The following is a 13,098-nucleotide window of genomic DNA, read 5'->3' on the forward strand; positions in this document are numbered from 1 at the left end:
AACTACAAAAACCCATTAGGCTGGTAGCAAGCCAGCAGGGGTGTGGGGGCTTTCCAGTGTTTTGCACTGTCTGTAACATGTTTGACTACCTGCCTCTCGGATAGAAGTCATGGGTGTGCCTTCGGTACAATGAGCTCCTGGCCCTCCAGGAACAAGTTTGAATCAGAGAGGTTTGTGGATGAGACCTTTGTGGACATTATAACTGGGTCCCATTTCCAGGATGATAGCTGTCCTTGTATCTTGGAGAATGAGAGCTTCGGGGAAGGAGAGTGTCCATCTGAGGAAGAGGAAAATGATCCTGTAGAAGGGACACATTCCTTGGGACCAAGCAGATATCCTCTTGTGCTGAGGATACTTCTCGGGGGGGGGATTGGAGGAATCCTGGTAGTGGGTGATTCGATCATTAGGAAAATTGATAGTGGGGGGGGTTGATGGGTGGGCAGACCGCAAGGTGATTTGCCTACCTGGCACAAAGGTTGCAGATGCCACCTGTTGGCTAGGTCTGAAATTGATGAAACAATGACATTTTGAATGGGGTATGCCTCAAACTAGGCACTGTGAGTGCAGGGGCACAAGATAGCAATCCTGAGAGGCAACAGTACCACAGGCCAAACCAAAAGTGCCAAAGACACATAAAGAGAGACACTATATATAAATGTTTATATGCTATGCTAGAAGCCTCTGAGCGAAGATGGGAGAACTGGAATGTTTGATCTTAGAGGATAGCAATGATATAGTGAGCATAACGGAAACATGGTAGAATGAAGAAAACCAGTGGGGCATGGTTATCCCTGGATATAAACTATTATCAGAAGGACAGGGAAGGACGTATTGGGGGTGGTGTCGCTCTATATGTGAAAGAGGGCATTGAATCCAGCAAGCCAGAAACCTCCAAAGAGGTGGTAATACTGGGCTCCAAGAGTAATTTAGTACTGGAGATGTTCTATTATTCCCCTGCCCAAATGCTGAGGGAGATCTTGAGATGAAAAAATGAAACTGAGGAAGCATTCAAACTAGGAAATGTTATAGTAATAGGTGACTTCAACTACCCTGACATAGAATGGTTCCAGTCATAACAAGGAGGTGAAATTTCTAGATACCCTAAATGACTGTACCATAGGACAATTGGTCATGAAACCTACCAAAGGGACAGAGACCCTGGACTTAATCTTAAGTGGTGCCCAGGACCTGGTGCGAGATGTAACTGTTTTTTAAAATATTTATTTATTGTTTGATTTATATCCCGCTGTTCCTCCCAGCAGGAGCCCAGGGTGGCAAATTGTTGGACGAATTGGGAGCAGTGACCTCAGTGCTATTAAACATACATGTAAATAACCAATTGCCAAGAAAATCCAACATGGTCACAATTGACTTCAAAGGAGGAAACTTCCCCCAAATGATGAGCCTAGTAGAAAGGAAGCTGAAAGGCAAAGTCCAGAGGGTCAAATCACTTCAAAATGCTTGGGGATTGTTTAAAAGCACAATTATAGAAGCTCAACTGGAGTGTACCAGGGCCAAGAGGATGCCGGTGTGGTTAATGAGCAGAATTCAAAGAAGCTGTTAGAGACAAAGCTTCCTTCAAAAACTGGAAGTCTTGTCTGAATGAGGAGAATAAAAAGGGAAACAAACTCTGGCTAAAATAAGTGATACTAAGAAAGAATTTGAGGAGTGCATTGCTAAAAACATAAAAACCAACAACAAAAAATTCTTGAAATACATTAAAAGCAGGAGACTGTCTAGGGGAGGCAGTTGGACCCTTGGATGACAAGGGAGTCAAATATGTGCTTAAGCAGGATAAGGAAATTGCAGAGAAGCTAAATGAATTCTTCTCATCTGTCTTCACGGTGGAGGATATAGGGTAGATTCCTGTGCCTGAACTAACTTTTGCATTGGAAATAGTGCAATGCTGCTCTGCCAGTGGAATGTACTTGTGCTGCTGGTCCCACAGGTGTAGATATCCTCCAGCGGTGGAAGCAGTGTTGGGTTTGTGTCAGGAACAGCCATGTATCTGCAGGATCCTAAGTCCCCTTCTTCCCCGGATACACCCCAAAATGGGACCTAAGGTAGAACAGCGCTGGATCTGGGAAATTAATTACCTTCCATTGGCAGAGAAAAGAGAGAACAAGGCAAAAACAAATTACCACAGTGACACAGAAAGGCCAAGGAAGAGGCAATAGCTCTGCCACAGGTCTTCTCCCTCCCAATATGGGATTGCCCTGTTAAGCACATACTAAGTGTCATGGATACCCGTTAGATTTAAGCATGTCTTCTATCTCCTTGCAGAGTCATTAAAGCAGGCTAGCAACAATAAAAACAAGATGTTAGGTCCATCAATCTACTCAAGTATACTTGTTGATCTATAAATAGTTTTGTTTGTGAAACAAATAAAAGAGAATGTTTTGTAATACTCAAATTCCTGGTTAAGTAGATATTGGTTTGTTCTATTTCAAAAGCACCATACAGTTTAATGCAAATGCTGTTTGTTCCTCACATAAGCCACAATCTAGAGAACTGTGACAAAGTGACATGATGTACTGGATATGATGACATGTAAAGGAAACAGGAAGATTATGTGATTTATGCTTCCTGTTCATTGCATTCCTCTGCTGGAACAGATCCACATGGATTTCAGATGTGACAGAAAAATTTGGAGCTCATCCTACCAGGCCAACATCAGCAAGTGGCATCCTCAGACAGCTTCTTCTACTGTGGCAAGATCCACCTTGTCTCCCCTCCTTTAAGCAAATACAGTTCTTTCCTGTACTGTTCATAGGGAAATCATGGGGGAACAAAAGTGCATGTGTGTGGAAAGGGTAGGGAAGTAGCGACATGGTCAATGACATTCATTGTTGTGTTGTACCACACCCACTGGTGTGAATGAAATTTAGCATAGCATGGTAGTCAAAAAGCCACAGTTCCATTATGTAATAGATACAGCAGTGTGAAAGGAATGTTAAAAATTGGGACAGAAGCCCTACCATTATAATCAGTAAAATTAACTCTGTAAACCCCATGTCTGTATGAAGCTATAGAAAGGGTCTCACTAGGAGGCACTTTGCCAAAGACCTCCTCAAACTTGCATCCAGCTCATTTTTTTTCCATATCCATAATTGTTCTGGCTGACTATTCTCACTCAGTGGCCAGTTTGGCTTTTTTCTTTTAAAGGTGTTTCAAAAATCAGTTCAGGATGTGGCATGCAGGACTGATGTTCAAGGTGGGGAGCTGCATTCCACTGAAAACTTACAAGTGCTTAATAATGGTGTTCTGGATTTGTAGCCATCTTTGGTTGTACTAGAAGCCTTGGTTGACTAGTGAAAATGCCTTCTGTTCCTTTAATAACATTTAAACCTGGCTTATATTTCAAGCAATTTGTGATTTTTGAAGCATAAGTAAGATATAACAGCGTCTTGCAAGCTTCATTTATTTTTTGCCAACTTTAATTTTCAAGGCAGTGTAATCTCATCTGTCCGGTGTGACTTTCTCTGGAATCCTCAACCTTCGGTCTTTTGTGAAATTTCAGTTTCAAAAGCTTTATTTGGAGTTTTTACATAGTAATGCAAGGGTGCCAGTGTTTTAAATTTTCCTGGTGTGCAAGCCCTGATATGTTCAAGCAAAAAATTGACAGGCTGCTCTATTTCCTGTCCATGTTAGTTTTAGTTGTGTTCTTCATAAATCCATTGTGTCCTATTTCCACATTAATCTGTGGGTTTTAAAAAAATAGCCATGAAAAATCATATTCAGACATGTGTCTTCTCTTGAAGTGACCATTTCTAAGTGCAGTTTTTCTTATTTTTATACACATTTTGGTACATTTTTTACCTGATAGCTACATTGAATAATTCAGGAAAGTATGAAATCAGAAAGATAACTACATTATGTAAACCACTTAAGGTTGTGTGGTTTTTTTGCAGTTATGCTGTACCCAATTCTGTTAAATCATCATCATCTGATCCACACTTTAGCCCAAGAGTTCACGCTGGAATCCCTCAAGCATCCATAGTTGAGCATCTAGAGATTAAGTACCTTTGTACTTTTGTCCCCCAAACTATTATTTGCATTCTGTTTGTGTAATACCTACAGAAGAGAGGGCGTTTGACACCCAGATGGCCAGAGTGACCAAGAGACAATATTCACCTTCCTCAACTCCTTCTGTTCTTTCCAGCTACTGTACCACTCTTTCCATGTTGTGATGCCATCCCAGCTGCCTTTCCTGACCCTTTAATATGAGGAGGAGGCAGCTACGCTGTGACACACTTTCCACCTTGGAGCTCTTACATACAACCACTTCTAGCTAGGAACTGAACCTGGGGTTTTCTACATGCAAAGCCTGCTCTTCTTCTATAGCCCTTCCTCTAAATTATCCTTGTTGCTGCTAATTGCCATTGCAAACTAAGACACCTGCTATTCCATGTTTGCAAGCTTAGAGATACCTAACTGAGCCTTTATTGCAGGTGTAGCTAATGTGGTGCTCCCAGATGTTGTTGGACTACAGCTCCCATCATCCTTGGCCATTGACTATGCTGGATAGGGATGGTGGGGGTTGGAGTCAAACAACATCCTCTGTAGGGCATCTCCTTGGCTACCCCTGGTCTATTGTAAGATGTGTAATCTTTATTAAGGACTGCCATGTTTTCATTTTAAATCTCCTCTAACAAAATTTCTTCCAAACAAGATTTTGTCAACAATGATACAATATTGCATCATTGGGTCAATTGATTGAGAACTAATGATGACTGCAATAATGTGTTTTGGTTACCAAGCCATTTGCATGTCCTGTCCAGTGGCATTGTCTTTCATTCCCTGCCATTTAATGGGGCTTTTTTCCTCTCTCGTAGTGAGTACTCAGAGATGTGCTAATGAACAGCAGTCATGGATACTATAGGCAGGTTGTCTGTGTCTTGTCACTTCTCTTCTTGCTTCCTGTTGTGCTAAACAATGGTCACTGAGGATAATTTAATTAAATGTTACCTCTGATAAACACAAATCTAAAATGCAGAGTTCTTGTGCGGACTGGGATATTTTTAGCTCTGCCGATGCTTGAACTGTGTATCCGTCAATACCTGTTATCCACATTTTGCAGCGTAGCAAGCATGAAGTGCTTTCAACTCATCCCATCATTCCCAGCATTGCCAAACAACATCCCTCAGAAACATGCTGTCAAGAGCTCTTCTTTGGCCATAAAACAACCTTGGGTATCTCCGACGTGTTTCAATAATGCTTTTCTCCCCTTCTCCCTAGGATGTAATTGGAAAAGCACTGCAGTATATTGGAACATATGGAGAGCTCAGTAATATGGAGCAAGTTCTGGCTCTGATTGATGAGGAAATGTGTATCAACTGTGGCAAATGCTACCTGACCTGTAATGATTCTGGCTACCAGGTAAGAGCACAGCTGTAATTAGCAAAAAGGCGCTGTGAGTTATCTTTTTGCTGCTGAGGCAGACGGGATCCACTGTCTGTTGATGGGCATGTGGGAAAAGGAGATTTACAAGATACTGGAAATTAACACTGGCACACTCCTAGGTAAAGACTGCATGAACCGTGTCTGATCCATTCGCAGGGGTTGTCAATAAAGCAGGTTTCTTAGAGACTTGGGATACACAGAGCACACTCTCTTCCCCCTCCCCCATTGTTCCTACTGTACAGCCTCTAGAACTGAGCTGCCATGTGCCTCCCAGCATCACATGCTGCAGGAAACTGTTAAAGACCCAATACATCCAGATCACTCTGGAATTAGAGAGTTATGTTTGCAATGGCATGATGGTGCATGCTACAGAATCCATTTAAATTCAGCAAAACTCCAGTTGGTTTAACTAATTCAGCGACAGCATCAGTGTCTGTATCAAGATAGGGACTTCTTAAGCTTCATCAAGGCATGTATTATAAATTAAATAGCAAATATCCTGAAGAAAAGGGAGGATGAAGTTACTGGAAAGGGAAGGAAGGGCGGGGGGGGGACTCTTGTAAATGAGATTTCCTAACACACCAGCAGCTTCTGCCAGATCTAACTTTTACCAAGACCCTCTGGAAAAGCAAAAAAAATAACTCTGTTTTTGTATACGTGTGTGTGTGTGTGGCCGCACACGCAGCTTGTCTCCTTTTCTTTCTGTCCTCGTCTTTCCAGCAGGGGAGGGCATGGCCCAGGTCAGCAAGGACATAGGAAACCACATTATACTGAGTCTGACCACCGATCCATCCAGCTCAGTATTGTCTACACTGACTGGCAGTGGCTCTCCAGGGTTTCAGGCAGGACATTCCCATCTCTCCCTGGAGATGCCAGAGATTGAACCTGGGACCTTCTACATGCAAAGCAGATTACCACTGAGTTATGGTCCCTACCCAGGGAGAGGGGTGAGCAGAGGAGTGGTGCCCATGGCCTGCTCTCAAAATTGCAAATGAGCCCACAGGCCCCTATTCTAGCTAGATAATCCTGTAAAAACTCTCCCCAAAAGAGGCCTCCTGCAGAAAAGCTGTGATGTATTTCATTTTTCTTGGCAAATCTTTTCCCAGGGTTTACCTCTCTCACCCTGCAGCACCTCCACTGCCAACCTGCAGTCTTTGCTGGTGCATCACTTTCCCCTCAGCTTTACTGGTCAGATCTGATTTGTGTGTCTGCTTAAGGTTACCTGGCAAAGCACATGCCCTCCACAGCAGCTGCAAGCAGCAAGCAAATCATTTGTAAAGTTCATTTTTAGATACCAGAGGTTACTGCAAAAGGAGGGCCTGGAGCAGAACAGCCTGTCTGAGTCCGCAGAGATATTTCCCAAGCAAAGTTAAAAAGCATGCTTCGCATAGTAGAAAACTATGGAAGCAGAAGATAAGAGAGCCACCAGCGCTGAGTTTGTCTTACGTAGCACTGTTATCAAAGACCATCATAGCCTAATAAAAATGTACTATAATATGTTATAGTGACAGTGCAAAATAATTCAGTTTGCTCGCAACAGCAATAATGTGCTGCTGGTGTTTTGTTTTTGTTTTTAACAATGGAATAGTAGCCTATTCATACTAGAGGTACTTACTCTGAAATGAAGCCACAACGAAAATAATGTGATTAATTCTTCTGCCATGTATTTTATTGAGCCAAAGTAATGCAAAGTGTTAAAAATAAAGTGTGTTTGTGCACACACTCAGTAGCATATAGCCTGTTCAGTGGTTAATTTTTAAGTAGAGTGTTACGAAAAGCCTACTGACGGTTACATACTCTGTCCAAGAATACCTGCACTCTAATAATTGATCTGACAGAGCTGGTTGGGGAGACCCACTGATGATTCCCTGATGTACAGTGTTGCAGTCAATCTGCTGGCCAGAACCAAAGCTTCTTTGATCTCTTTCAAGGGTACCATTTCCATTATGGTTGCTGCTGTTTCATTGGTTGCTCCTCTGTTAATCCAGGTGTCTGTAATCCAGGTGTCATGCTTATGTGCATGAGATTGCTGATAGATAACCAAGCCAGGAGTGCCCAGCCTCTCGGGAGGCCCGTTGTGTGTGTGGTTTGTCAAGCTAGCAGGAAGCTCAACCACATGAGTAGCAGAAGCCTTTACGGCAAGGATGGGAAACTTTTTTAGCCTGAGGGCATCCATCCCTCTTTGGCAATTTTCTGGGGCCTCGTGTCAATGTAGGAGTAAGGGAAAGCAAAAGTGAGCAGAGCAACAGATGTCACTCTTACCTTAGTGCAGTAGTCATTATTAGAGATGTTCTAGAATTCCATCCAGTTTGGATTTGGTAACGCATTTTCCATTAATTCGCTTATTTTGTGTCGTTGCAGATTGGATTTTTATGTAGCAATTTTTTGTGGCTACTTTCGGGGGAAAAACTGCCTCTAAATTATTGAGAACGATAATTTTATCAATATTTCCTGTTATTTATTTCATTTCATTTTCCTTTGAAATTATTGATATTTCCTTTAAAATATCAATATTAATATCACTATTTTTGGGGGAGGAGAAAAATGGATTGGAAAAAGCAGTGGCTAGCGGACAAAGAACTGACTTGAAATGATACTGGCCTGTAAGGTCCACAGAATGCTTTCGAACCAGCACCAGACAAAGCATCCCATCCCTAGTCATTACACAGTTGAAGGATACATTTCTGCCAGGCAAAAGCGCTTGAGGAAGACATGGAGCAGACATGGTGCAGCATGGAGAGGTGACTAAGGGCCAGATAGAAGTCTAGAGGGCCTGAGGTTCCCCTTCCCTGCTTCACATGTGCCCAAGCTGGCCTGAGAGAACCTGTAGAGGCTGAACAGCAACCACAATGGAAAGGTACTTGGAAAGGTGGGGTCTTACTCCAAGACGGTCTTCTTGAAAGGAACACCTTCACTGGTGCTTCTTGGAGGTGGTTCAGAGACTGGTCTGCTCATGGAGGCCACTTCATTTTTTCACAGTTGCTCCCCATTTCTTCCTTTTGCTCATGCAAGCAGATTACTCATTTGCCACAGTGCAGAGCCCAAATACTCAACCCCATCCATGGCAGAGTGCAACTGTCCTGGCAGACGAGTTGGATAATCTCGTCACTGCAAGCAGGAAGCCACCACAGGAAGACATTAAAAAGAAGCTTCCACATGAAGTCATATGCCCTCCCCCCTTTCTCCTTTCTCTGGAGCAAAGAAATCAAAGACACTACTACTTTTCCAAAAGATCCTAACCTCCTAAGGAAAATCAAAGTAATCACACATAAGAAGAGCCTGCTGGATCAGGCCAGTGGCCCATCTAGTCCAGTATCCTGTTCTCACAGTGGTCAACCAAATGCCCATGAGAAGCCCGCAAGCAGGACCTGAGCACAAGAGCGCTCTCCCCTCTTGCAGTTTCCAGCAACTGGTATTCAGAAGCATACTGTCTCCAACTGCGGAGTCAGAGCAATAGTAGCCTTTCATACCATTATCCTCCATGAATTTGTCTAATCCTCTTTTAAAGCCATCCATGCTGGTGGCCATAACGGCCTCCTCTGGGAGCAAGTAAATTGTGACATGTGTTGTGCTTAGCCTGCACTGAAGAAGTGGAGCCTATATGCACGCACGCACGCACACTGTGTAAAGCAAATAAGCCTTTGAAGGGTGAAGTCACAGGTTCTGGAGAAGCAAAGTAAGGAGACGTGGCATGGCATGCCACTTCCCACATGTCTTCTTTTCTGATGTACATTTAAGAATTTTGCAAGTGTTCCAACAGGTGTTTTTAAAAGATATGTATCATGCAAGACTGATGAGTTTAGGTATACCTGCTGGCAAACCCTGGATTCATTGCTGAATAATCTATGAAATGGCTTTTCATTCAATTGTTTCAGATGACTTTATGTACCATGCAAATAATAATAATAAGAAAATAAACAATGACATTCATGGAAATCATTCTATAGAATCCACACAGAACTGAGTTGTTTGGCTTTTCTGTAATAATAATGCCAGTAGATCACTGTACTCTGAAAGACTGACCTCACACGAAACGAAACAAAAAATATTTTTATGGAAGTTAAATATCCTCGACTTGAAGGCAGTACACACACACAAATATCACGGGCACAATTTGTCCTGAGGCTTGACTCTGTTTTTAACTACGGGGTGGGGGTGGGGGGGGGTTGATTTCTACCGGAGCTACTGTGTTTCTAAGTTTTCAAAATGCATTTTCTTAACAGTTGAAACTGTTACTATAGCTGCAATGCGGTACCAAACAAAGATATCTCCAAGCACCTCAACTACAGGAAATGCAGATGCTAAAAATGGGGTTGTTTCTGACCTTTTCTGTGAGTGACATCAGTGCTGTTTATTTCTGCTTGCAGGCTATACAATTTGATCCAGAAACCCACCTGCCCACTGTTACCGACAGTTGTACAGGCTGCACTCTGTGTCTCAGTGTCTGCCCTATTATTGACTGCATCCAAATGGTTTCCAGGACAACACCTTATGAACCAAAGAGAGGCCTGCCCTTAGCTGTGAACCCAGTGTGCTGAGGTGATCAGACCAGCAGTTAAAGTGAACCTTACATTTGCTTGATTCTATTGATTTGATTTCTAATTAGTACCAGCAACTCCAACTATGTGAAAAAAGAAAGGGGGGGGGAGCCTAATGATGGGAGCCATTATAATGTGGCTACATTTTCCAATGTATTTTTTTCAGTCTCAAGACAAGCAGCGATTAGTTGTCAAACGCTAACTGTCCTTATCTTTTCTGAAGAACAGAACTTTTTTCCTTTTTGCAAATTCTTGCATGTTATGATGACTTTGGTGATTTCTCTCCCCCTAACAACCCACAAAATTAGGAGGGATCCCCTCCCCCCAGTCAATAAACCCCACCATGCAGATCAACTTTGTTACCAGGGAAACATTCAGTAATTACACTTTTCATTTCCTTTTAAAACTGTTTTTTAGAAGATGTAATTAACTACATAACACACAAACAAAGCAATGCAGATTCACTGTGTGTGGTGTTTTTTTTACAGGAGGATGTAAAAAAGGTTTAAACGAGTATTTCTGAACTATTAATCAGTTTCAATGGTTGCAGCATATGGCACTGTATTACCTTAATTCTCCCTAAATTCTGCTTCTGACTAGGCATTAAAAACTAAATTTGCAAATACAGTGCACTCTTCACCATTTAATGTTTTTCAATAGGTTGATGATTTTTTTGTTTCTGTTAATGAATCTCCAGAGCATGACCATTAACTATATTATTTCAAATGTAAGTGTCAGCTCAAGAATCTGATTTATAGTATCTTTCTGTTGCATCACTGTGCTTTTTGGAAAATGAGATTATTCTTGCGGTGCAAGGCAACAATTGCAGACAATTCCTTTTTCACTCATATGCTCCTTATATAGGCTTTCTGCAAATCATGTGAAACAAAAGAAAGTGATGCTGGTCATAGTGGTAACACCCTGCATGGCACAGAGAAGTTCAGCAGATGTGACATCCTATCTTCACAGAACTATGACAACCCTTAGCATATGTGAATGTTTTCCAGTTGTACAGATGGGCTCATTCTGCATGGAAGGGTATCGCATAAGCTTCTGCTGGGCCATCCCCATTTGCCCCACTGTGTGCTGACCATACAAAATGGTGTCCAGACATAGCATGTGCAGAAGCATTCACGAGTAGTGTGACACTTACAAAGATATAATAGAGTAAGATATATCTCACACAATACTGCGGGGGGAATCAATATAATGAAGATATGCAAACATTTTGGAACAGTGTAGTAAGAAAGAAATGTGCGAGTAACTGAGTAACTTTTTTATGCTGTGAAAAAATGTTTTATTAGCTATGTATTTCACTGTAAACAAACACACAACCAATTTAGATTTAAAACTCTGAGGTAAATAGTTGTCAGCATATTACAGCCATATGTTACGAAGAAATGTGTTTTATTTTTGAGTATTTATTTCTCAGAAATAGAGTCCTAAACCTTTGCAACATATGGCAATAATATGCTGACAGCTATTTACCTTGGTTTTTTTTAAAAAAATAAATGGGTTGTGTGTTTGTTTCAACGGTAGAACTACAGTAAGGGAAGAAGGGAGAAAGGGATTCTAAAACAGCATGTTAGCATCAACTTATTTCTCATGCTCAGCTGGGAATGTTCATGCACAAGTTGCTTTATTCCAAGGAAACCACAAGAAAGCCATGTGTTCAATATTTTAAATAGCTAACAATGTTCCTGTTTATTTCTTTGTGCTCCCATCAACTGAAAAATGCAAAATTTGGATTGTGCATATTAAATAATGATTGTGTTCCAATTTCTGTACTTTTACAAAGTTATAAATAAATGAGAATTAAAGAGCATTATGCAACCTGGTTTTGTATGTGACTTTACATGGCTTTTGCAGGGCAATTTGCATTTGCTATTTAATGACCAGCCATAATTTCCAGAATTATGCTAGTGCCATGCAATCACTTGTTCTCAAAATAGTCCCATTCAGTCCAATCATTTTGACATTGATGAGTTTGGATTTGTAGTGTAGACTGATAGCAAGGGTGGGGATGTTTGTGGTGATTTCTCTGGCCTAGTATTACACAGTTTCCCAAAGCCAAACAAAAACTTGCAGAACCTATATACCACAAACAATAGTGAGATATGAATGCATCCCACTGGTAACAATGATCACTTGATGTCACCAGGGAGGGAAGGATCTGTCCATTCTGGTTTACTCGGTGTCCAAAATTCAGTTCTCCACATTTATGCAGCAACTTGCAATTTTAAAAAAAATCTCTTGAAAATTCATCAGCATTTTAGTGTGCATTTCTCCTAATAAAAACATTTATGTATGCAGTGTGTACTAATGTACACAGTTTTGCAAGCAATTTCCCCTAATATAATGCATTTTGTATGTTATTTTCACTAATATATTCATTTTACATAGTTTTCCTTAATATATGCATTTTTGTAAACATTGGTTTGGTTGGACGAATGCATCCCAAAATTTGGTAAGTGCAAATTTTGAAGGATAGCTGTGTTCCAGTTCTCATATTGTTTCGGAAAGTGCAGATTTGATAGATTCTCATTCAAATACATACTAAATTGAATTTCTCCCCCATCCCTACATGCCACCTTCAATACCCTGAAGAAAGTTGTGTGCTACAGTCATACTCAGGCCTTGTTTTCATACGCAGAAACAATTGGGATTTTTTGTTTTCTAAAACACCTCTTGTTGATTCAGGCAGATGATTGCTCACACATTCTTACTGTTTTTAGTCAAGGCATCACTCACTCTCCATACCAAATATAACTGACCATGCTATTGTTCGTATGATCATTAATTCTTTTGTCACACATAAAATAATGCATCCAGATTGTTCATGTTTCAAAAGCTCTTCTCATAGCAAGTAGAAACTTCCTCCATATTGTTTTGCTGCCATGACTTATTTATCATAATAAATAAAGCCCCAACACTTAACAGTAAATTTTACAGAATTAACAAATCAAAGACGATGTCTTCACCCTTTTGATAGAAGTCATATTGATTAATTCACTGTGTCAGGCATTGTAGATATGGTGTAATCTACTTAGGCATCAGCTTCATGTCACTTAGATATAATGTTGCTAGGGAGGGAAATTCCCCTCCATATTTAATAATCAATGTAATCAGATCCACATGAGACTGTTAGTTATCTTCC

The 13,098-nt window shown here is 41.0% G+C and overlaps 1 protein-coding gene across 3 annotated transcripts in view; it reads left to right on the top strand.

Moving 5' to 3' along the window:
- DPYD (dihydropyrimidine dehydrogenase) overlaps nucleotides 1-11,778 on the top strand; it is an 829,935-nt gene extending 818,157 nt beyond the window's left edge. For all 3 annotated transcript variants that reach the window (XM_061633709.1, XM_061633708.1, XM_061633707.1), the window contains 2 exons: nucleotides 5,239-5,379; nucleotides 9,771-11,778. In XM_061633709.1, coding sequence (XP_061489693.1) covers nucleotides 5,239-5,379; nucleotides 9,771-9,941 — 312 coding nt within the window. In that variant the 3' untranslated portion in view covers nucleotides 9,942-11,778. The remainder of the gene's footprint in view (nucleotides 1-5,238; nucleotides 5,380-9,770) is intronic.
- The last annotated feature ends 1,320 nt before the right edge of the window (nucleotides 11,779-13,098 follow it).

The sequence above is a fragment of the Rhineura floridana genome, chromosome 6 (genome assembly GCF_030035675.1).
Source record: "Rhineura floridana isolate rRhiFlo1 chromosome 6, rRhiFlo1.hap2, whole genome shotgun sequence".
NCBI classification, from domain to species: domain Eukaryota; kingdom Metazoa; phylum Chordata; class Lepidosauria; order Squamata; family Rhineuridae; genus Rhineura; species Rhineura floridana.